Source organism: Suricata suricatta, chromosome 10, assembly GCF_006229205.1.
Source record: "Suricata suricatta isolate VVHF042 chromosome 10, meerkat_22Aug2017_6uvM2_HiC, whole genome shotgun sequence".
Lineage (NCBI taxonomy): Eukaryota > Metazoa > Chordata > Mammalia > Carnivora > Herpestidae > Suricata > Suricata suricatta.
In genome coordinates this window covers 76,902,449-76,926,016 of record NC_043709.1, presented here as the reverse complement: position 1 = coordinate 76,926,016, position 23,568 = coordinate 76,902,449, and the positions used below count along the sequence as shown (strand labels likewise).

Sequence of the window (23,568 nt, the reverse complement as noted above, 5' to 3'; positions counted from 1 at the left end):
CAGGTCATGATCTCACGGTTCGTAAGTTCAAGCCCCGCGTCAGGCTCTGTGCGGACAGCTAGCTCAGAGCCTGGAGCCTGTCTTCAGATCCTGTGACTCCTCTCTCTGACCGCCCCCCCTCCCCGCTCATGCTCTCTCTCTCTCTCAAAAATAAATAAAAACATTTAAAAAAATTTTTTAAAGGCTGTTATTGTCCTATTCACTTATTCTTTCCTGCAGAAATGTTCCCCAAGACACTCCACGCTCGTATTTTCAATTGTACTTTGACCTGGCATCATATATTCTCTATGGCTAAGGGTAGTAGTTTTTTTTTATTATTTCTTCCAAAAAGAATATTAACAGGTATGTATCTCTCTCATCTTTTAAAATTCATATCTAAAATTTTTCATCATAATTTTAAATACTTGCAAAGACCTAATTTCCCATGCATTGTAAATACTGACATTTTAAAATAAGACTCTATAATATTACCGTTTTAAATGTACCAAATGGAAGCTGGAATGTACCACAGCAATTTGAAGCTCATTACTCTCCATTTACACAAATATGAACAAGCTCTTCATTAAACGATGGACATTTCACACCCATTTCCCCTTTGAACTCATATTTCTATTTTATTTCCCCCTCAGCATTGTTTCCTAATGTACTACATAGTTATTATATAATATATATATTCTACTTACAATCTTCCCTCTCTGTAATAAAAATACTTATACATTTAAATATATTGTAACCTTCCCTGTGATCACAACTGTTAAATTTTCAATTTTACATTATTATTCTACTTAGTATTAATGTACAATTGTTTGATACATCACAAATTACAAAAAGTAATAAAGAGCTCTTAGATATAAAAATACAGTTCTTAATAACAGGTATAGCAGGTTTCTTGTCAATAAGTTCAATTATCTATAACCAACTAATACATAAATAAATGAGACTGAAGTAGCCATAATATAGCAGTGACTCAACTCTTTGAATACTAAGATCATCTGCAAAATCATAGTGATCTATCATATTAGATAATGTTTAGTGACCTAACAGCTGACAATTCAATCAGTTCCTCCTTTAATTTGGTTGAAAGCCGAGAGTTTCAGCACGCCCTCCAGGAGAGTACCCGTCAGAGGAGTCATTTGCTTTCATAGTTTCTCAGAAGTACAGCAAAAACGGCATCACCAAGACTTTCCAAAGGACTATTACTTATATACCTCATAGTCATCCACTTAGAGACACCTTTTCAGTCCAAAATACTCAAGAAAGAGCTGGAAAATTTACCTTAAGTAATGTAATTCTTTTATAAAAATTTTTTGTCACTCACTCCAAATATATTTGTTATCAAAACCTTGGGCTTATAGATTTACAATATTGTTTGTGGAAAATGTCCATCATATAGCCTAACTGGCAAAACCTGTCCTCATTACAAAACCAACTGGCCAAATGAGACTTATGTTCAAATAAACGTATTACTATGCATTCCCATGACAACCATCTCACTTCTGAATTCAGAAGATCAACCCAGGCCACTGTACCCTACCTCTAATGCTATGCTCTATTCTTTACAGAAATATGTGTAAGAACAGAGAGTGAAATGAAGCCCTACTTCGGGTCTATGATGCCTTAACTGGAGGAGGCTTTGCCAACACCAATATATCAAGTTGTTTCTTTGTAAGATACCTCAGAGATCTATACACCTGGGGCAAAGTAAAAATCTGATGTATTTGAGACATTCCTTTTTATTTTTCAATGAGAAAAGGACAACTGAAAGGGCAGGAGGTAGGGTGGGCCTGGGTGGTTCAGTTGGTTGAGCATCCAACTCTTGATTTCGGCTCAGGTCATGGTCTCACAGTTGGTGAGTTCGAGCCCCTCCTCAGACTCTGCACTAACAGTGAGGAGCTTGCTTGGAATTCTCAGTCTCCCTCTCTCTCTCTAGCTCTCTCTCTCTCTCAAAAATAAATAAATAAACAGGGTTTTAAAAAGAAATGGGAGGAGGAGAGGAAAACTAATTTGACACTTTGACCCCAGGCATGTTCTCAGACGACAGATGGTAGGAAAATGTCCAGATCAAGCTGAGGTTCTGGAAATGGTTCTTTTAAAACCGTGGGGACCACAAACCCCTTAGGAAGTCTTCACTGCCCCTAGCAATACATATAAAATAAGCCAACTGTGGTTACTGAGTTATACTAAAATAAACCAAGTGTTACTGATATGTGAAACGAGGTAAATTGATAATGCCTTCTTGGTGCATGATTAAATCCCTATTTTAAAGGACCACACATCTGAACTATCTTTTAAATAAATTTTTCATCATCCACCAAATAACTACACTTCACACGAAATAACTTGGAAACCTATTTATAGATCCATTTCATAAATCTGTCTTTCTAATTTGAAGAATGTCAGTCTAACTTTTTAGTCTTTCCTCTCACTCATGGCTCAGCATCATAAATATTATAAATATGAAGCACAGAGAGAAAAGGTAAAATACAAATGGAGAGCAGGAACAATGTCTTGGCATGACAAGTATCTCGAAATGCCCTGTGTTGTTTAAAACACATTAGAACTTACATTTTATTCACATAAACTCTGGCCGTGTATTACTATGTGTAATAATAACAGTGGTTACTTAGAAAAGAGTTAAATTCTAAAGGACGTTTGAATATTCAAAACGAAGAATTGTCAAGCAGAATGATTTATACATAAAGACAAACACTACTGGTGTGTTGAATTCCCGTGGTTTTGAAAGGCTCAGGGTTTTTTGTTTGTTTGTTTTTTGTGTTTTTGTGTTTTTTGGCTTTTTAGTTCATTGTTTCACTGAGTTCCAGGGATACTCACTGCCTCCGTGTGGATAGGATGCACAGCAAAAAGAAATGCCGTAACAAAAGCAAGTCTGCGATTCCTGAAGACAGCTTTGTCACAGGTGTACATCAGGACAAGAGTCACGAGGCAGTGTAAAATCACGTTCACTGCATGAAAGTAGAATGGGTTCATACCAGTCAAAAATATGTTCAGCCTGAAAAAAAAAAAGGACAAAAACAAAAACGGAATCAGCCACAAACGGAAAACATAAGCACAAGGAAAGCAGAGGGAACTGATCATTTATTTAAAAAAGATAAGCTATTCAATCACTTATTTTTAATGGATGACTGCCAACATCAGGTTATTCTAGATGCACGTAACATTTTTTCCCTATTTCAGAGTTTTCCTATCTGAAAAAAATCATTGCAAAAGCAATACAATATTATTTCCGAAAACCCTGTGGCCTCACTGAGAAGGCAGGCCGCTGGATGCTGAATCTGTGTCTCCTTTACTCCGGGGCCCATGCAAACAGCCCCATGAGACTCGGGCTTTCACTGCCAGCTCTTCCCAAGGTGCTGAGTGCTCAAAAGCAAGTCCATAGCGCTCTGGGTCAGAGCCGCTGCCACTGGAGAGGAGAGAAAAGCCACGAGACTGTGACTGTGGTCACAGTTGGGACAAATCAAGCATGAACGTGTTCTCTCACCCAGCAGACTTGCCAGGCACCGAGTTTCCAGACTACGCACCGGAATGGTCGTTAATTACCGCCTCACAGGGGATCGACGGCCTGTCATTGTCTATGTTCCCGTTTATTTTGCTGAAACAGAAATCCCATGTCTTTATTCTCATGCCCTTAATCTGCTTCTCTTATAGAAATACCTCCTCTGCCAAAACAATTGAAAATGTAAAAGTCAACTTTAGCAATGGCATATGCATATTCTAAATTGATTCATGCACAAATTTAACAGGATTTTAAACATCTCAAGCTTTATTTGGACACATGAATATAAACATCATAGGTACTAACTGACTCCATTTTCATTCCCACTGATGAAGTAATCACGGTCCTAACTGAGCCCAGATTCCGCTTTGTGGAATCCAACTTCAGGGTCCCAAGGTAAGGTTCAAGCCAGCTGTATGTGGCAGACGCGCCACTCGGAGTCCTTAAGACAGGCGTGTGGTATGACATGGCCCATCTAGAAGGAAAGAGGAATGGGCAGGAGGAGCAGCTAGAGAAGGGAGACTCCCATCCCATTCCAGCGGGAGAGCACACACCCACGGGGAGAGAGCTGCTGGAAATCAGGAAGCTCCGGAGGGTGAAGCTGTGGGAAGGGCAAGACCAGGTCCCTGTCCTCGGAGAACTTAGGGTGCAGTCCCAGAGAGCCCATCCTCCTGAGGCTGATTTTACACCTGTCCATTTCATCAAGCTAAGCTTTCCAGACCAACTAAACCATTCATTTAAAGTTCATTCACACCCATGACAAAAATACAAAACACAGTCTATCTCACAACCACTGGGAAGGTCTCAAATTTATCAATACATAACAAAGGCTTTAAGAAGTACCTAACTTTTGGGGGTGTCTGGGTGGCTCAGTGGGTTAAGCCTAAGGCTCAGGTCATGATCTCACGGATCGTGAATTCAAGCCTGATGTCAGGCTCTGTGCTGACAGCTCGAAGCCTGGAGTCTGCCTCGGATTCTCTCTCTCTCTCTCTCTCTCTCTCTCTCTCTCTCTCTCTCTCTCTCTCCCTCTGCCCATTCCCCACTAGTGCTTTTTCTCCTCAAAAACAAATAATAGACATTTAAAAAATTTTTTAAAAGAAGTGCATAACCTTTGACCAAAAATTCCACTTCTAGGAATTTTCCATTAGGAAATAACCTGAAGTGTTTAAAGATAGATATAAATAGATATAGATACAGATATAAACAGATAGATTTGACATTGTGATATAATAAATATGTATTTTGGTCTTCATCCCAACTCCTGGTAGAGACGGTAGAACCTTTGTAATTTCTCAAGTCGTACAGGTACTAGCAGTATCTTTTGTTCTAATATCTAGTCTTTGGCCGTGGTTCCTGACATAGAACTCCTAAATCCCTTGGAACTTCCTAAGTGACAGGATTACCTTTCACTCTAATAAAGTGACTCTCGGTGGGCTCCTAGATGGCTTCTGGATGGGGGCTGGTCACCAGAAAGATCAAGTGATGATTAGAAGCTTAGAACTTTCAGCCTTTCTCTCCCTCCCCCCTCCACTCCCACCCCAGGGACTGGAGAGGGGCTAGAGGCTGAGTTAATTATCAGTGATGCCTACGTGATGAAGCCTCCATAGAAAGCTGTGAACCGCAGGTGTGGGACAACTTCCACACTGCTGAGCACATCCACTGCTGGGCACGTAACCTATGCCGATTTCACAGGGACAGAAGCTCCTGTGCGCTGGACCCTCCAGACGCCATCTAAGCATCTCTTCATCGCCTGTTCATCTGTATCCTTTACTCTTTAATAAGCCAGTAAACACTGTCTCCTCGAGTTCTGTGAGCCATTAGAGCAAATTATGGAAACTGAGGAGGAGGTCATGGGAATCCTGATTTACTACCAAGTTGGACAGAAGTATGGCAACCTAGGGACCCATGACTTGCAAGTGGTACCCGAAATGGGGTCAATCTTGTGGAAATGAGCCCTTACCCCAGGGGATCTGATGCTAACTCCAGACAGACAGTGGCAGAATTAAATTGACTTGCAGGATACCCAGATACAGTGTCACAGGACACTGAGAACTGGTCACTGTGGAAAAAAGTCCTACATATCTGGTGTCAGAAGTCTGGAGTATAAGAAGAAACAGAACTTTCCCTTTTAGTATACAAGGATGCATCTTACTGTGATAATCATAAGATGACAATAGAGAGAAGGAGAGACATCTAGGAAGCCAAATCCCTGATGTGTTTGACCATTCCCACAGATATTATACTTCAAATCATAATTCTGGATTATAAATTAACAGCACTGCTTTTAAAAAGAGAACAAAATATTTATTATTTTTCCAAAGTTATTCAACCACCTGAAAAGTAAAAAACACCTTTTAAGATGTTATTAGTATATTATCACACTTTTATGAGGTGTGTGACACACCTCTTCTAAAAATGATACAAAATGACAGGCATGAGTCACCTTCGTAATCCACATGTATCATATCTGAAAATGTACAGGTGCTATCCATACAGATTATTGGGGGGGTTAATTTGAGTATAGTTGACACGCAATATTACATTAGTTTCAAGTGTACAACTTAATGATTTGACAAGTTTATGCATGCTATAATGTTCCCCACAAATATAGCTACCATCATATTATTATTCCTAGAAACCAGTAGGACAGAATGCTTGGTGTTTTAAGTGAATACATTTAGACCCCAAAATATAAAAATAAATTACTGAATGGGGAGCCACTGCAGTGCTAAGGTAGCTGCAAGCCTCTCACATGGCAAATCTTCAAGAAATTACTGAGAATCTAAAGCTAGGTGAATTTCCCAAGAATCTAAAAAGATAGAGAGTGAACTCTCCAAACTATAGACAAGTGATCTTGATATGAAATAATAACAAAATGTTATTTGTGAGCACTGGAAAAAGAATCTCTGATCCTAGGAGCCAATATGGGTTCACGAAAAGGGAGTTTAACTTACTAACCTCACATTTTAATAGGGCAGGGGATGTGTCAGACACATCATATATTCATTTTAACAGACATTTATCAAAAATCTTTCAGAATCACCTTGTGTACAAGATACAAGAAGATGCATTTGTAGCAAACACAAAGAGCAGTGAATAATGATCAATGTCTCCTTAGATGGAGACCTTCAATGTAAGTCACAAGACTCTGACATTATCTCTGGTCTCTCCAATATTTCTATCCAAGACTTAGCTAGATCTGTAGTGTATGCTAACCAAGCTTGCCAGCAAGCCTGTATCTGGGAAGGAGTCATTGTAATGGGAGACTAAGATTCACAAAGGGTTTAAATCTCTGCTATTGTTAGTTAATTATTACAGGATTACAAAGAATATGGGTAAGAGCAAAATCCCCCATTTAGACTTAAAGGGAACAAAACAATTGCAATGTAGACTAAAACTATTCACACAGTATTGTCCAAGGGCTCTTAGTTTACTCTAAACTCAAAGAGTTATTGTGTCCTGGTTATCAAAACAGACCAAACCACAGACAGGGGTCTGCAAAAGTCCAACTAATTTTCATTTCAATCCACCCTAACAGGTATTTATTGAGTACCTACTACATGTGATGTAGAGCTCAGAGATACAGAGAGAAGACATGGCATCTGCTACTGGAGTAAGAGAGACAGATAATTAACAGTGGCAGAAATCTAGCAATGGGAGAACCTACCAGGCAGACAGAGGAAAGAGGGAGACATTCTGCTGCATGAGGGACAGGGAAGGTGGGTGGTATCCAATGTGGGGCAGCGGCCCCTCTGGGTGCCACCTTAATGCTGAAGCATCTTCATAGGAGAGCTCCAGGATGTTGATGGATGGGGAGTCTCAAAGTGATGTCTCAGGAAGGCAGGCTTGAGGAAAGGGAGGATGCTCAGCCTAGAGAAAGATGACAGAAATGATACCAAATTCTCCAAGGGAAATCATCTTTGCCTGTTATGGCTATATCCCTAGTGTCCAGCACACTGCCTGGTTCATGGCTGCCAAAATTAAGTGGATAAATGGGTGGATATACAAATGAATGAATGAATGATGAATGGAATATTGAAGCAATGCACTTACTCATGTACCTCTCTGGGTGGAAACTAAGATCCAATAACGATGTTGTAAATAGACTGCCCAAGGGCCAAGTTTAGCCTGCAAATTATTTTGTTTCATCTGTATACCCTTTCTCTCTTTCACCAACTTTTTTTGAGGGGGTGGTGGTGGGGAGAGAGCATGCACAAGCCAGTGGTAGAGGGGGAGAGAGAGAATCTTAAGCAGGCTCCATACCCAGCACTGAGCCAGAGGCAGGCTTTGATCCCACAACCCTGAGATCATGACCTGAGCTGAAATCAAGAGTCAGATGCTTAACTGACTGAGCCACCCAGGGGCCCTGACTGAATTTACCAACATTTAAAAAAATATAATTTATTATCAAATTGGTTTCCATACAACACCCAGGGCTCATCCCAACAAGTGCCTTCCTCAATGCCCAGCACTCCCTTTTCCCCTCTCCCTTACCCTCAACATTGTTAAAACAGGTTCTTTCATATAAAAATTTCCAGCTTCTCTTGAGGTATTCGGAGACCTGGCAATTCTAGGACTACATGGCCACCTGGAAATATATGCCCATTCAGATGGTGCAAGTACTCACAATTTACTACAATACGAACCAACTATGATGAGACAGGCCTCCGCTCAAAAACAAAGAAGTAATATTTAAAACCAGAAGTGGTATTTGGACACCCAGAAATGTCCAGGCAGAAGCATGATAATCTGCACACCTGAAACACCACCTAAGAACAGTCTCTGGGGTTCCATGTCACCCTGAACATACTCCATTATAGCACACATCAGTTTCTTAAAACTCTTTTACTATATTCCTCAAATATTATAAGCATTTTTTCATACACTGCAAAACATTAATTTCTTTTCTTCATTGTATCTATCTCACTTAGCACACGGTGTGTCGGGAGCCGCCAAGTTTTCTGGCTGCCTCAGGCAAGGATATTTGCTCTCCAGGGAGCAACCAAAAAACAAGATTTGCAATCTGGAGGCTGGAGATTGCCATTTCCTGGCCCAAATAATTTTGGCGACTGTCTTGCTGCGCCAGACGTAGATTTGGCCAAGGTGCACAAAAGATCAAAACCTTATTTTGGATTATTTAGCGCTAGCTCCCCCTCCCCAGCATTGCAGAGGCAAGTCTGGGCGCTTCTTTTGATATTCATTTGACTCTGTTACCTGGCAACCAACCCGGGTCAGTTCCCCACCCCAAAATTCTATATAAGAGGATTTATTTTCCTAATAGACGAAGAAGCTAGAGGCTTGATCAGAAACCGCGTGTTGTGTCTTCACTCTCTGCGTCTCCCCTCTCCTGCCCTGTTTTCTCTCCCTCCCTCAGGAAAAGAACCCACGAGGATTTTCCGCCCTGCTGGCCAGGGCGACAACGGTGGATTCTAAATGAAAGTTTACTAAATGAGCACATAAACTTACATTAAGTTGGAAGTTGAAAAGATCATCTTTTCAACACTAAGAATCTCTAATTTTATTTCATTTAGCCTTCATTTCTCATTTAAAGCTTAACAGGAAATTTTATTTTTCAGAAAAAATCTGAACAGCCGTGTCCGCTGGTTGAAAGCCGTCCAGACTTGGGCAAATATGAACGGTAATACCCCTCCTCGATCTGAGCTCCTCTGCCTCCTGATAAAACTGCCCAAAAAGGTGGGGCCATGATGGGATCACAGTAATCAGAGGGCACCTGCCCCCAGAAAAGGTCACGGGGTCACACAGTTTGTCACCAAGAAGTCACAGGAGGAGGGGTGGGAAAGGGAGAAGAAGGCCATTCCATCAGCCACCCTTCCTTCTCCTCACACCTGCATAGCCCAGAGCTCTAGGTAAATAAAGCCCCTTACTCTTTGGATTTTCTTCTTAGGAAAATAGTTCCGGTTTAAGAAAACAAAATAAGCTGTATCTCTGGAAGAGATTTCTGCTCGGAAATATACTAGGATCTTGCCCCAGGTGACCCCAACTCCACATCAATCAAACAGCTCCATCTCAACAAACTGGCAGAGTTCTGGAACCTGCAGAAGAGATCATGACTCAAGTCTGGTTTGGGCCCCAAACCTGGAGTTTTCCTGGTATGCAAAGGAAGCAATATTTAAGAGTGCTGCGCATCTACTTTATTCCTGGGAACAATAAGACTAATTAGCCACCACCAATGATCTCCCCCAGGGGGTCAGAACATTCTGATTACCACTGTATCCCTGCTGCCAGTCCTGTAAAAGCACTCGCCTTGTCTGTGGCAGCTAAGTTCTGCCACTTGGCGTCTGGCACCCCAGGGTCCCATCACCCCACAGAAATCAGAAAGCCCGCTTCACCTGCAGCATCTCCTACACCAGAGCTGCCCTACAGAAGAGAGTCCCTGCAGAGCTTCCCGAAGTTGTGGGTGCTCCCCTGCTAGTGTATTTCTCAATGCCTCCGTGAAGGGAAGATCATCTGGCCTCCCAGGAAACGTAGTAGAGTGGTGGGAAGAAGGTGTGGGCAGGCAGCATGCGATAAGTGCACTGCAGCATTCCTATCTCAGTGAGCTTTGGAATTCCTTTTCGTATATTACACCAGCGATATTTGGCATCTCAACCTCATGAAACATATGCTCCCATTGAGTCCCAGTGGTTCCCAGGATTCGGAATCCCCAGGCATCTAGCTACAATCGCTGACTCCCTCATCTCATCCCAAGACACTCTAAGTCAGTAAATCTGAAATGGGGCCCAGAGATCTGTCCCAAACAAGCCAGTGATTCAAAACAGGTGATACTCGAACAATGAGAGACATGCATCTCAAAGCTGAAAGGAAGGCTACATTTGTTTGCCCCACTTACCAGGAAAATCCAGTTTACATTTTTTTCCAGTAAGAACTACAAAGTAGGGGAAAGAAAAAATGACACTTACTCCTTTACAGTCTGTTCCTGCTATCCAACAAGGGGTTCTCCAACGCTTTCCTTGAGAGTCCCCACAGCCCAATACTGAACACGCGGATATTCTCCTGTCTTCCTCTATTCCCATTCATTTTTCTCCTTCCCCTTCTCTTGCCATCCTCCCAGCTCTCAAATGCTTGTAAGTGGTTTCCATCGTCTCCTTAGATCATTCAACCAATAAATGACAACATCTGGTTTTTCTCATTTTCCTCTAAGGCGAGTCCCTTTGGCCCTTAATCATTTTGGTTGCTCTTCTTCTGCGTTCCCTCTAGTATGAGGAATAAATCAGAAAATCATCATCACTTAATGTATCAAAGAACCAAAGGATGTGATTCTCAAGTACCAATGCAAACAGCAGTGCAAAGGGGAGATTGGTGCTCTGAGACAAAAACACAATTCATGGTTGGGTTTGTGCTCAAGGCAACGCGTCCTCGCTCTGCTACGAGGAAGCCATCGGGAGAGAGCAGGGGAAGAGGAGCTTGTCAGGAGCCCACTCCCCCTGCAAGGGGAAGTTACTGTCACTATTGTCTCATAAGTGCTCAGAGTAGCAATGGCATCAGAGAAAGGGAGGGAAAATTGAGGACAGGAGGATCAGTGACCATATCTAGAAGGCAGCAAGTCCCAGAAAAAAACTTCATAAAAAGAGTCAGCAAATAATAAAAATTAAAAGATCAACACCAAATAGCATATAAATACAGTCATAACTACAATGGAGTTGTCCATTTTTAGCAAATGTGTTTTATTTTTATTTTTTTTATTTGAGAGAGAGCGAGAGAGCGAGAGAGAGCGCAATCACAAGTGGGGGAGTGGGGCAGAGGAAGAGAGAGAATCGTGAGTGGGCTCCACACTCAGCGAGGAGCCCCATGTGGAGCTCCATGCCAAGACCCTCAGATCGTGACCAGAGCCAAAATCAAGAGTTCAACAGTCTACTGACTGAGCCATCCAGGCGTCCCTGCGAATTTGTTTTCTTTTAAAGGTATGTGTTTGGTAACGTTTCTGGATGCAGTGCAGTTCTGACAGTGCCTACCCAGAGTTTATGTGAGGACAACGCCTGCTTAGGACTCCACTCACTTCAGACAGCAACTGCAAGTTCAATGGTCTCTAGGCCACCTGCACCGCTAACCAACCGGCCACAAATTTGAGGGTCCCCACAATTCTCTCAGGCTTAGTAATTTGCAGGGATGACTGACAGAATTTAAGAAAGTGTTATACTTATGACTGCAATTTTATTATAAGGGATACAAATCAAAGTCAGTCAAAAGAAAAGATCCATGTCTTCAGGACACATCACCCTCTCAGCACAATGATGTAGGATTACCAATCAGGGAACCTCACCCAAGCTTCCATGTCAAGTTTTTAAATGGGCTTCTGGGGCACCGGGTGGCTCAGCTGGGTAAGAGGACGACACTTGATACCGGCTCAGGTCATGATCCGGCAGTTTGTGAGATCAAGCCCCACATCTCAGCTGACAGTGCAGAACCTGCCTAGGATCTTCTCTCTCCCTCTCTGCCTCTCCCCTGCTCACGCTCTCTCTCTCTTTCTCTCTCTCTTAAAATAAACCAATAAACTTAACAAAACTTTTAGGTGGGGTTTCATTACTTAGGTTGATTGATTCGATCATTGGCCATGTGACTGAACTCAATCTCCAACATCCTTTTCCCTTCCAAGAGGTCAGAAGATAGGGCTGGTATGTGGCTCAAAGTTCCATCTCTCTAATCATATGCTTGGTCTTTCCAGCATAGCCAGCCCACATTCCAAAACTCTCTGGAGGCCCGTCATGAGTTACCTCTTCCTTAACATAAACTCAAGTGTGACCTTGGGCCCACCATGAACAACAGAGACACTCTCATCACTCAGGAAGTTCCAAGGGTTTAGAAGCTCCCAGGAACCTGGGATAAAGACCAGAAAAATTCTTTACAATACTTGGGACAGAGAGTCACAGCCATAATAGTTTCCTTGAGAAAGTATTTTCAGGGCCTTACAGTCGATTTGCTCCAACTGGAAATAATATTTCATGTCTACCTCATTGGCTAGAAAAACCATGGCCATTCTTTATAGACTGTAGGACACAGTCATGGATGAACGTTAGTCCCCTGACAGCAGGGTATGGAGAGAACCCTGTGTAATTCTGGGATTTGCCTCAGAAGGTACAACTGCTAGGCACAGACTTAAAATTTACAGCAAGCATCCAGTAACCATCACACATCAATATGGCATGCAAGAGGAGAATGCTGGAGGTCCTCATTCTCCAAGGAGAGTCACAGTTCCAGCAGGTGACAACAGGGAGCCGCAGCTGCCCCTTTCAAAATCAAAATTGCCCTTTAACCTCCCAGTAAGTAGGATCCACTGGAACCATCTGTATGGACCTCTACTTTTCTCTTTGATGGAGTAAGAAAACCGGCAAATAAACCAAGAAATAGGTCAAGCAGACTTTTTTTATCTATATTCTAAAGGTGTAGCCCTACCTAAATATCTACCTGAAAAAGTCAAGCATTCACGGAAATGATTAATTCATTCATTCTTTCCAAAGTATTTATGAAGCCCCGACTTTGCATGGGCTTTCCAGGTGCTAAAGATACACCTCGTGGAGTTTACACAGCCGTGAGAGAAGATAAAAACCAACAATAAATCCATGTTGCCAGATAGAAATGAGGGCTACTAAGGCAAAGAAGGTAGAGCATGAGAGAGTATGGATGAAATATGAAGGGGAGTCTACCATTCTGGATTGAGAGGCCAGGGAAGATGCCAAGGATGAAGTGGCATTTGAACAGAGACTGAAGGTGGCGAGAGCAAAAGGGCACAGGTCAGGGGGAAGAACATTTCAGCAAGTGCAAAGTGCAAAGGCAGCAGCAGCAAGTTTGGCCTGTTAAGGGCATAAGAACTCTAGAATGAGTCATAGATTGACAGACTAGAGGGTAGAGGTCAGGAGTCAGATCAATAGGGCCTCATAGAACAGAAGCCATTTCTTATCATTTGGAAAAGTAAGAGTGCCATTACTCTCACATGGTCAAGCATCCCTGCCCTAGCCCCATCCTTTTAAGTGGGATAACTATATATTCAAAGTTGAGAAAAACATGGGTTGCCTGAGTGGCTCAGTTAGCTAAACATCCTACTCATGATGGAGCGCTGTGTCAGGACCCTGCTTGGGATTCTCTCTCTCTCTTCCCCTCTCTCTCTCAAATTAAAAAAAAAAAAATTAAAGAAAAAAAGTTAAGGAAAGCATGAATGTAGCTCCAAAGGAAGACAGAAAAGACATTTGTTGATTAAAAAAAAAAAAAAAAAAAAGACTGCTTCAGAAGGTATTTTCCAAGCCCTCATTGAGACTCACCTACAAAAACCTTCATAATTCTAAAATATATTCCTCTCCTTTTCTATCCTTCCTGCACTGCTTATCTTACATCTAAAGTATATGCTAGCTGACAACAATCTTAACCCCTCCTCTTGGGGTTTCTAAGATAAACCTTAGTTGGCATGAAATTTTCAGAGCCATTTTTTTCATTTTTCTCTATAAACTCTTTATTGCCTCCAATCATATTTTTCCTTGGCTATATCCATCACTGAAAATCCTAGGCAATCTAGTCAAACAATCTCCATTTGTCTGCTATCATAGACTCAGAACACAAACTTATGAGTTTTGCTGCAATAGACTATCTCAATATGAATTCCAAAGAGGACAAATCAAAAGGAACAGAACCAAAATGAACACACCACCATTTCTTTCAGGTTTTGGGCACAGAGGCTAGAGCTGATTTTCATGGTTGGCATATCATCTATGACTAAAAGATGCAAACTGCTGCAAAAAAAAAAAAAAGAACCCTTTCCAGATCCAAGCATTAAAATGTTGCAAATCCTTACAGCTGTGCATATTAAGATATTCTATTTTTTAACTCTGACATTTTAAACCACCCACTTTCACTCTTATGGTTTATATCATCATCAGAAGCCTTCAATAAAATAAAACTTTATAGCAAACTGGCAGAACACTATGATCTAATAGCCTAAACAAGGAGGGAGAAGCAAGACTTTAAGATTATTTAATTTGCCTTCGTTTCCCCATCTTTACATGAAAACCATTGGACCTTTCTTGCTGAAGAAAGTTTCTCCTTTCTTCCAGATGTGGAATGGCACTGCTAACAATCCAGGAGGAGCTTCTTCTCAAGAGGAAAGAGGTAGAAAGGAAATAAAATTGAAAAGCTAAGCACCTTTTAAATCAATCAGGGCCGTATTTCAAGATGGGGGTTATGGGCATCATGGGTTTTGGTTCTGTGTCAATTAAGTGTCTACCGAGTGACTTAATGCGTTTAATGTCCTGATTCCAGACTTAAAAACAGGTCATGGCCAGTGGAGGATAAAGAAGCAAAATAAAAAAGGCTACTGCTGCAGATTAAGTTTTCACAGATGTTTTGATTCTGCTCTACAAGGGCCCAAAAATATTCCTGTGTGCCCTTGGAAATGATCTCATGAAAAGACTGAATGTAAGATTTGACTAGAAACAGAAACTCATTAGAATTCTAAATTCACTTCAAGGAACACAGATGACCATTTGTATCAGTTAAAGTTTGACTGGAGAAGCGGAACCACTGGGAACGATATGACAGAAGGGATTTACTGTAGAGATTTGACCTTTCACAATTGTAGAAGCTGGCTAAATAGCCTATGCAAAGCTACGGCTTCTGTTTCTGTCCGTAACAGATGTCAAAAGCCAGCAGGGCAGGCATTTGGGAGGGAGGAGAGGAGGGACCTGAAGTAGGGGAAAGGAAGGAAGAGCTGGAAGCCACGAAGGTGCTTCTCACCGCCTCGAAGGCTCCAACTTTAATGATGTGAGTGGCTTGCAAACAGGCTAGCACTCTTCCCTACAGAGCTGCACTCACACCTGCACCATGACACCAAGTAGCTAGGACACGATGATCTGGAAAGTTCCGGAGGTGCCATGGACCTAGTTACTGTCACACAGCAGCAGCAGGTTAACCGTCCTGTTTGTAATAACTCACAAGACCTGTGACAGCAACAAAACCTACACCAGCCTTCTGACTGGGATCATGGCAGCCTCACTTTCACTTTCCATATCTCGAAGAAATTTCTCCTGTACAGCTATAACCTAATGCAATACAGGCCAGGAATTACGAAGAAACAAAGTTCCAGTTTCATTAAACTGTCATAGTACAAAGCCACCCTATCTTGGTAAACTGCCTTCATTTTCCTTTATACCCCACCCTGCAAACCAGTAAAAGCAGACCCTCTAAAAATCCATGTCCGTCATTTGTTATCTGAGAAAAACTATGATTAATATCTTTCTATACATGCAAGTACCTTTAGAGTAACAAGCATTACACATCTATAGTTATTAATTAACATATTTATTTATTGTTAATTCTTAAGGTAATTTCCAGCTCTCAGTATATGTGAAGTTCATTCAAGGTAATAAACTTTTTTAATAGAAACTAGGTTTGAGTTTTGCACAGGGAAAGACCCTCTGAAGAGGATAAAGAGGAGACTGCAGAATGGGAGAAAATATGTGCCAACCACATAGCTGTCGAAGGACTGGTACTTACAATATATGAAGAAATCTCAAAATTCAACAAAAATAAAAATCCGCTTAGGAAATGGATGAAAGACATAAAGAAATAGTTTTAAAAAGAGGATATACAGAAGGCAAATAAGCACATGAAAGTATATTTAACACCATCAGCCATTAGGGAAAGACGCATTAAAATGACAATGAGATTATCGCTGCACACCTATCAGAATGGCTACAATAAAAAACAGTGACAGTGCCAAATGCTGATGAGGAAGCAAAGTAACTGGATTACCCATACACAGTATGGGAAGGTCTGGAAAGGTTTTTCAGTTTCTTAAAAAACTAAATATGCAACTACCATATGACCCAGCAATTGCCATCCTGGATGTTTATGCCAAAGAAATAAAACTTCTGTTCACATAAAAATGTGTAAATGTATGTTTATGGCAGTTTTATTTGTAAGAGCCAAAAGCTGAAAACAATCCAGATGTCCTTCAACAGGTGAATGACTAAACCCTGTACATCTATACAATGGAATAGTACTCAGCAATAGAAGGAATGAACTATTGATATGCAATAATCTTAATAAACTCCAGAGAATTATGTTAAATGCAAAAAAGGCCAATCTGAACAAGTCACATACTATATGATTCCACCAACAGTCTTCTCAAAATGACAAAATTATAGACATGAAGAACAAATTAGTAGTGATTAGGAAGTAGGGTGGGGTGTTATGGTCTAGGGGGTTGTTATAAGTTAGGTGTTTATAATTACGATAAAGAAGCCAGAAGGATCCTTGTGATGAAATTGGCCTGTATCTTGACTAGTGGCAATCTTGGAAATCTACATTGACAAAACTGCATAGAATTAAATACACACTGAACAAAAATAAAAATAAAAAGAGAGTATATGTAAACCTGGTAAAATCTAAATAAAAGCTGTGGATTGTATCAATTTCAGTTTGCTGGTTGTGATATTATACAGTAATTATGCAAGACTTTGACCCTAGAGGAAAATGGATAAAGGGATAAGAGATCTCTGTATTATGATTTGCAACTGGGGAATGTACAATTATCTCAAAATGAAAAGGTTTTTAAAAAATTAATTTATTTATTTTTGACAGAGAGAGACAGAGAGAGCACAAGCAGAGGAGGGGCAGAGAGAAAAGGAGACACACTATCCCAAGCAGGCTCCAGGCTCTGAACTGTCAGCACAGAGCCGGATGCAGAGCTCGAACTCACAAACCATGAGATCATGACCTGAGCCAAAGTCGGACACTTAACCAACTGAACCACTCAGGTGCCCCTCAAAATTAAAAGGTGGTTTGTTTTAAAGCCAAAGACACTATAAGAAAATAAAACTACAGGCCAACTTTCATGATAAACACAGATACAAAAGTCTTCAACAAAATACTAGCAAACTGAATTCAACAGCACAATAAAAGGAACATACACCAAAATCAAGTGGGTCTTATCCGTAGGATGCAAGAATAGTTCAACATGTATAATTCAACTAATGTTATATACCACATTACCAAAATGGAGGCTAAAAATTACAAGATTGTGTCTATAAATGTAAGAAAAACATCTCACAAAATTCAACACCCTTTCATAGTAAAAAATCTCCAAAAACAAGGCTTAGAAAGAATTTACCTCAATATAATAAAGGTCATACATAAAAGGTCCACAATTAACATCATACTCCATGGTGAAAAACTGAAAGCTTTTTCTCTAAGATCAAGAATAAGACAAGGATGTCCACTCCTGAATTTCTATTCAGCATAGAACTCTACATATAACAATTAGGCAAGAAAAAGAAACAAAAAGCATTTACACTGGGAAAAAACAAGTAAAAAAATCTGTTTGCATATGACACAATCTTTCACATTAAAGAGCCCTAAAGATTTAAAAAAAAAACTGTGGGAATATTCAATTTCAGTAAAATTGAAAGATACAAATCAATATACAAAAATTAGCTGCATTTCTAGACTCTAATTATGAACTATCCAAAACTAAGAAAACCATCCCATTTACAACAGCATCAAAAAGAATAAAATACTTCGCACTAAACTTAGCCAAAGAGATGAAAAACTTGTATAATTAAAATTGTAAGTCACTAATGAAAGAAATTAAAGAAGACACAAATTAAAAAAAGATGTCTCATGTTCATAGATCAGAAGACTTAATACTGGTAAAATGTGCATACTATCAAAGCCATCTACAGAGTCAATGTATTCCATATCAATATCCCAGTGGCTTTTTTTACTGAAATAGAAAAAAAAAATTCATTTCAAACTACAAGACCCCAAATACACAAGACAATTTTGAGAAAAAACAAAGCTTGGAAGCATCATACTTCCTGATTTCAAACTATAATGCAGAGCTACAGTAATTAAAACAATATAGTACAGGAATACAAACAAACATACTAATTAACCAATGGAAAAGAATAGAGAGGCCAGAAATTAACTTACACATATATGGTCAAAAGATCATCAACATAAAGGCCAACTATACACAATGGGGAAAGGATAGTCTCTCCAACAAAGGGTCCTGGGAAAACTGGATTATCTGCATGCAAAAGAATAAACCTGGACCTTTATCTCTCACCAAACACAAAAGTCAACTTGAAATGTAGTAACAATTTAAATGTCAGACCTAAAACTGTAAAACCCCCAGAAGAAAAACAGGGACAAAACTTCATGATGTTAAGGCTTAGCAATTATTTCTTTAAATCTGGCACCAATAGCAAAAGCAATAAAAACAAGTTAGGTAACTAGGACTACATAAAACTAAGAAGCCTCTACACAGCAAAGGAAGCAATCAACAGAGTGGGAAGGCAACCTACGGAATAGGAGACAATATCTGCAAACCATGTATCTGATATGCTATTAACATCCCAAATCGGTAAGAAACTCTTACAACTCAAAGTAAAACAAAACAAAACAAATGAACAAATAACCTGAGGAAAAACTGGGCAAAGGGCTTGAGCAGACATTACCCCAAAATAGACTTGGCCATAAAAAAGAATGAAATCTTGCCATTTGTGACAACATGGATGGATCTAGAATGAAACATGTCAAGCAAAGAAAGAGGAATGCCATATGATTTCATTTACATGTGAAATTTAAAAAACAAAACAACCAAACAAACAGAAGAGAACAAAACAGAAACAGACTCACAGATGCAGGAAACAAATGATTGGTTACCAAAGGGGGGCTTAGTTGGGGGGGGGCAGGTAAAATAGGGAAAGGTTATAAATAAATAAATCATGCAGATCTAATGTGCAGCCTAGGGAATTTGGCAATCATATTGTAATAAATTTGTATAGTGACAGATGATAACGAGACTAATAGTGAGGACCATTTTATAGTGTATTAAAACATCAAATCACTATGGTGTACATCTGAAACTAATTGGACATTGTATGTCAAGTATGCTTTAAAAAAAATACCAATGGTTTAACAAGTACATGAAAAGATGCTTAACACCAGTAATCATCAGGGAAATGCAAATCAACACCACAATGAGTTACCACCTCACTCACACCAATTAATTAGGCTGGATTTTATGAAAAAAAAAAAAAAAAAGATAGCAAGTGTTGGCAAGGATGTGGAGTAACTGGAACCACTGTACACTTCTGGTGGGAATGTAGAAGGTGCAGTTCCCATGGAGGAGAGTACACAGATTCCCCCAAAAGTTAAAAATACACTTATCTTATAATGCAGCAATTCTACCCCTGGTTATAAATCCAAAATAACTGAAATCAGGGGCGCCTGGGTGGCTCAGTCCGTTAAGCCTCCGACTTCGGCTCAGGTCAGATCTCACGTTTGTGGGTTCGAGCCCCGCATCAGGCTCTGTGCTAACAGCTAGCTCAGAGCCTGGAGCCTGCTTCCAGCTCCATGTTTCCTTCTCTCTCTGCCCCTCCCCCTCTCATGCTCTGTCTCTCTTTGTATCAAAATAAATAAAATATTAAAAAAAAGTTTTTCCAAATAATTGAAATCATAATCTTAAAGAGATATATGCACTCCCAAGTTCACTGCAGCATTAGTCATAATTAACTAAGACATGGCACAACCTAACTACCCATCATCCGATGAATGGATAAAAAAAGAAAAGTGCTAGAGGGGCACCTGGGTGGCTTAGTTGGTTAGGCATCTGACTTCGGCTTAGGACATGATGTCGTGCGTTCGAGCCCCACGTGGGCTCTCTGCTGACAGCTCAGAGCCTGGAGCCTGCTTCAGATTCTGTGTCTCGCTCGCTCTCTGCCCCTACCACCCCCCTCTCTCTCAAAAAAAAAAAATTAAAAAATATTTTGATGGTACATACATACAATGAAATATCATTCAGCCTTTAAAAAGGAAATCCTGTCATATGCAACAACATGGATGGACCTGGAGGACATTATGCTAAGTGAAATAAGCCAGTCACAGGACAAATACTACATGATGGTACTTATATAAGGTATCTAAAATCGTCAAATGCATAGAAATGCAAATAGAATTATGGAAGGGGAGCCCCAGAGTGTTGCTGTTTGGCAGGCATATAGTTCCAGTTATGCAAGAGAAATGAGTGCCAGAGATCTGTTATAAATCTTCGTGCCTGTGTTAATATTTTATCAAGCTCTTAGAAGTTGTAAGTGTCAAATTTTATATTGTCTTCTTACAATAAAAAATAAAAGAAATCATGGGGTGCCTGGGTGGCTCAGTCGGTTAAGCATTAAAGCGTCTGACTCCAGCTCAGGCCATGATCTTATGGTTCGTGGGTTTGAGCCCCACATTGGGCTCTGTGCTGACAGCGCAGAGCCTGAAGCCTGCTTTGGATTCTGTGTCTCCCTCTCTCTCTGCCCCTTCCCAGCTTGTGCTCTTGTCTCTCTGTCTCTCAATAGTGAATAAAAGTTAAAATAAAATTTTAATAAAAATAAAAATAAAAAATCATTTTGAATTCTCAAAGATTTTTACTCAACATGCCTACCTTAAAATATAATTAAAATAGTTTATATGTATTTTTGTTTTTATTTATTTATTTATTTATTTATTTATTTATTTATTGAGAGACAGAGAGAGACCGCGCAAGCAGGAGAGGGTCAGAGAGAGAGGGAGGTACATAAGCCCAAGCAGGCTCCAGGCTCTGAGCTAGCTGTCAGCACAGCTCAAACCCACGAACCATGAGATCATGACCTGAGCCGAAGCCGGCCGCCTAACCGACTGAGCCACCCAGGCGCCCCTATATGTATTTATAAAAGGCCACGTTAACTTTATTTTCACCACTACTAAAATTAAGATCATAAAGACAATCTACATAAAGTGCCTAGGCCAATGCTTGGTTCACACTGAATAGTTAATAAATGTGATTCTCTGTCCTTCCTTGCAACAATCTTTAGAGTTGGGTGGGTCTAGCATCATGGATACCTGCTCTTATGCATGACCCTCTTTATGCTACTGCAGAAGATCCGGTGTGGAGAAAGCTTCCAGGTTCTACTTATTAAATCCACACCTGTGAGCACAGAAAGATGAACTTTCTCTTTGGAAGAGACATCTATCCCTTTCTAATTAGTGCTGTATTGCTCTTTAGAACTGCAACTCAATCTTCACATAAAAAAAAAAAAACCAGAGATAATATACAAAGACCAATGGCATTAGACACCAATCTGCATTTTGTAACCAGTGAGTACACAGTGAGGAGTTGGCCCTGGCCCTCCCAACTCTCCTTTTCCTTTCCCCTGTTCCCCCAAACCCTTGCTAACATTCCTCTTTATCAGTGCCCTTGCTTCATTGTCCACTTCCCTCCCCCACTCCTCTCTCCTCTGTCCTTGCCATTTCCTGCATGAGTGAAAGAACATTTTAGAAAGTCAAGAGGTGAAAACATCTTCCCCACTCTCCACCAAGTGGGCACAGGCGTTCGGCCCTGACCTTTTAAAGTGGAAAATGCTCAGATCAAGACTGTCTCCAAGGCTGTTATAAGCCAAGCACATCTCGTGCTGTGAGCTTTCACACCTTAAATTAACCAACCCTCACTGTAATAAATGAAAAAGGAGGTCAATCTAGGAAATAAACCTATATATTTATGCCATCTAAGGAGGCTTTAAGAAACATCTGGAAAACTGAAAGTACTGAGCAACTCACTTAGTAGCTGAGGTTATCTTTCAGCTGAACACCAAAACCACTTCCTAAGAGGAAAAATGTTTATAAAATATTCTCTTCAGATTCAAATGTGCAATTTCCTCACCCTCTTTAAGACACTGAACTTTCAATGGAAAAATTAAGTCAAAAGCCCATGAGTTACTGCCAACTGCTACGATTTCCTTTTCTAAGTCATCTGAGCCACCTGTCAAGAGACCTTGGCCTCCTGGCCAGAGGCAAGCTTTTCAAGGTGCCTATCCCGTCTCGGATGACCATTGCCATAAAGACGGGATCATATTACACTCACTGGAAAAGACTTAAAACACTGATGATACTGAACTAATATTATTTCGAGTTTTTATCCGACACATTTTAAGCTTAAATACAAATTATAAGGGGTTGAGTCAAGCTCATGGTGTACGGAAGATAGCTCTCATACAAAGCCCTCCTCCCCATCCATCTGAAGCCCTCTTTTAAATTCAAGAAAATACTCCACCCTACAAAAACCTGGCGTTCTCTCGGCTCGCTTTACACTTTATTCACACCAGAAATGCTGAATCATGACTCTGAGGTTGTAAAACAAAAACTATTTCGACTGGGACACCGGCATCCCCAGAGGATCCCACGCTTCTGCATTCCTTTGCCGTGCATCTTTTAAAATCTAAATCCCGAGCCCTTCCGCAGACCTGCAGATTGGAAAGGCTTGGAGAGCAAACCACAGGCTGCAGGTCAGGGGAGAGCCTCTGCTCTCTCTGCTGCGCCGCCCCAAAACCCAAGCAGCCCAGGCAGCTCACAGCTCTCGCCTCTTCTTCGAATGCGACCCCAAAGGGACCGATCTCTCTCCATCAGCGAAGCTACCCAACGGCCTCCGAGAAATTCCCAACTTGGAAGCACTGCCACCACAGCCCCCAGGTCCGGAACTCGCTGCGCCCGCACCGTCGCACTTGACCGCTGTCCGGCAGAGGTGCGGTGCGGGAGCAGCTCTACAAGCCCCGCGCCCAGTCCTCGCCCGAGAGACCAGCCCGCCGAGAGCGCAGACTTTCGAGAAACTCGATCCCAACTCCCAGCCCGCGCCTCCCGAACCGCCCCGGGAGCCCAGAGAAGCGGGGCCGGGGACCGCGGAGCGGAGTGGCGGGGACCGTAGGGCAAGAGGGAGGCGTGGAGGGGAAGGGGCCGCAAGAAAGGGAACATTCCCCCAAGCCGGTCCCGCAACTTCGCCTAGTTCGGGCCGGCGGCGAGGAGAAACTGCAGCGGCTGCAAGCGCGAGGTGAGACTCACTTGAAGGTGAGGACGCAGAGCGGCCGGTAGGACTTGTGGCTGGTGTTCTCGGCCATGCCCTTGCCCCAGAAGTCGTTGGTGAAGACGCCCCAGCGGAGCGGGGCCCCGGGCCGCACGTCGGGGTTGTTCACGATCGCCCACACGTCGTCGTGCACGAACTCGCCCTGCAGGGAGCGGCCGTAGCACAGGCA

The 23,568-nt window shown here is 41.3% G+C and overlaps 1 protein-coding gene across 1 annotated transcript in view; it reads right to left on the bottom strand.

Moving 5' to 3' along the window:
• Positions 1–23,568, bottom strand: part of TMTC1 (transmembrane O-mannosyltransferase targeting cadherins 1) — a gene marked incomplete at its 5' end in the record, with an annotated part of 270,826 nt that extends 247,258 nt beyond the window's left edge. Inside the window, 2 exon segments of the mRNA XM_029955518.1 lie at positions 2,833–3,010; positions 23,378–23,568. Of these exon segments, the coding sequence (XP_029811378.1) occupies positions 2,833–3,010; positions 23,378–23,568 (369 nt within the window).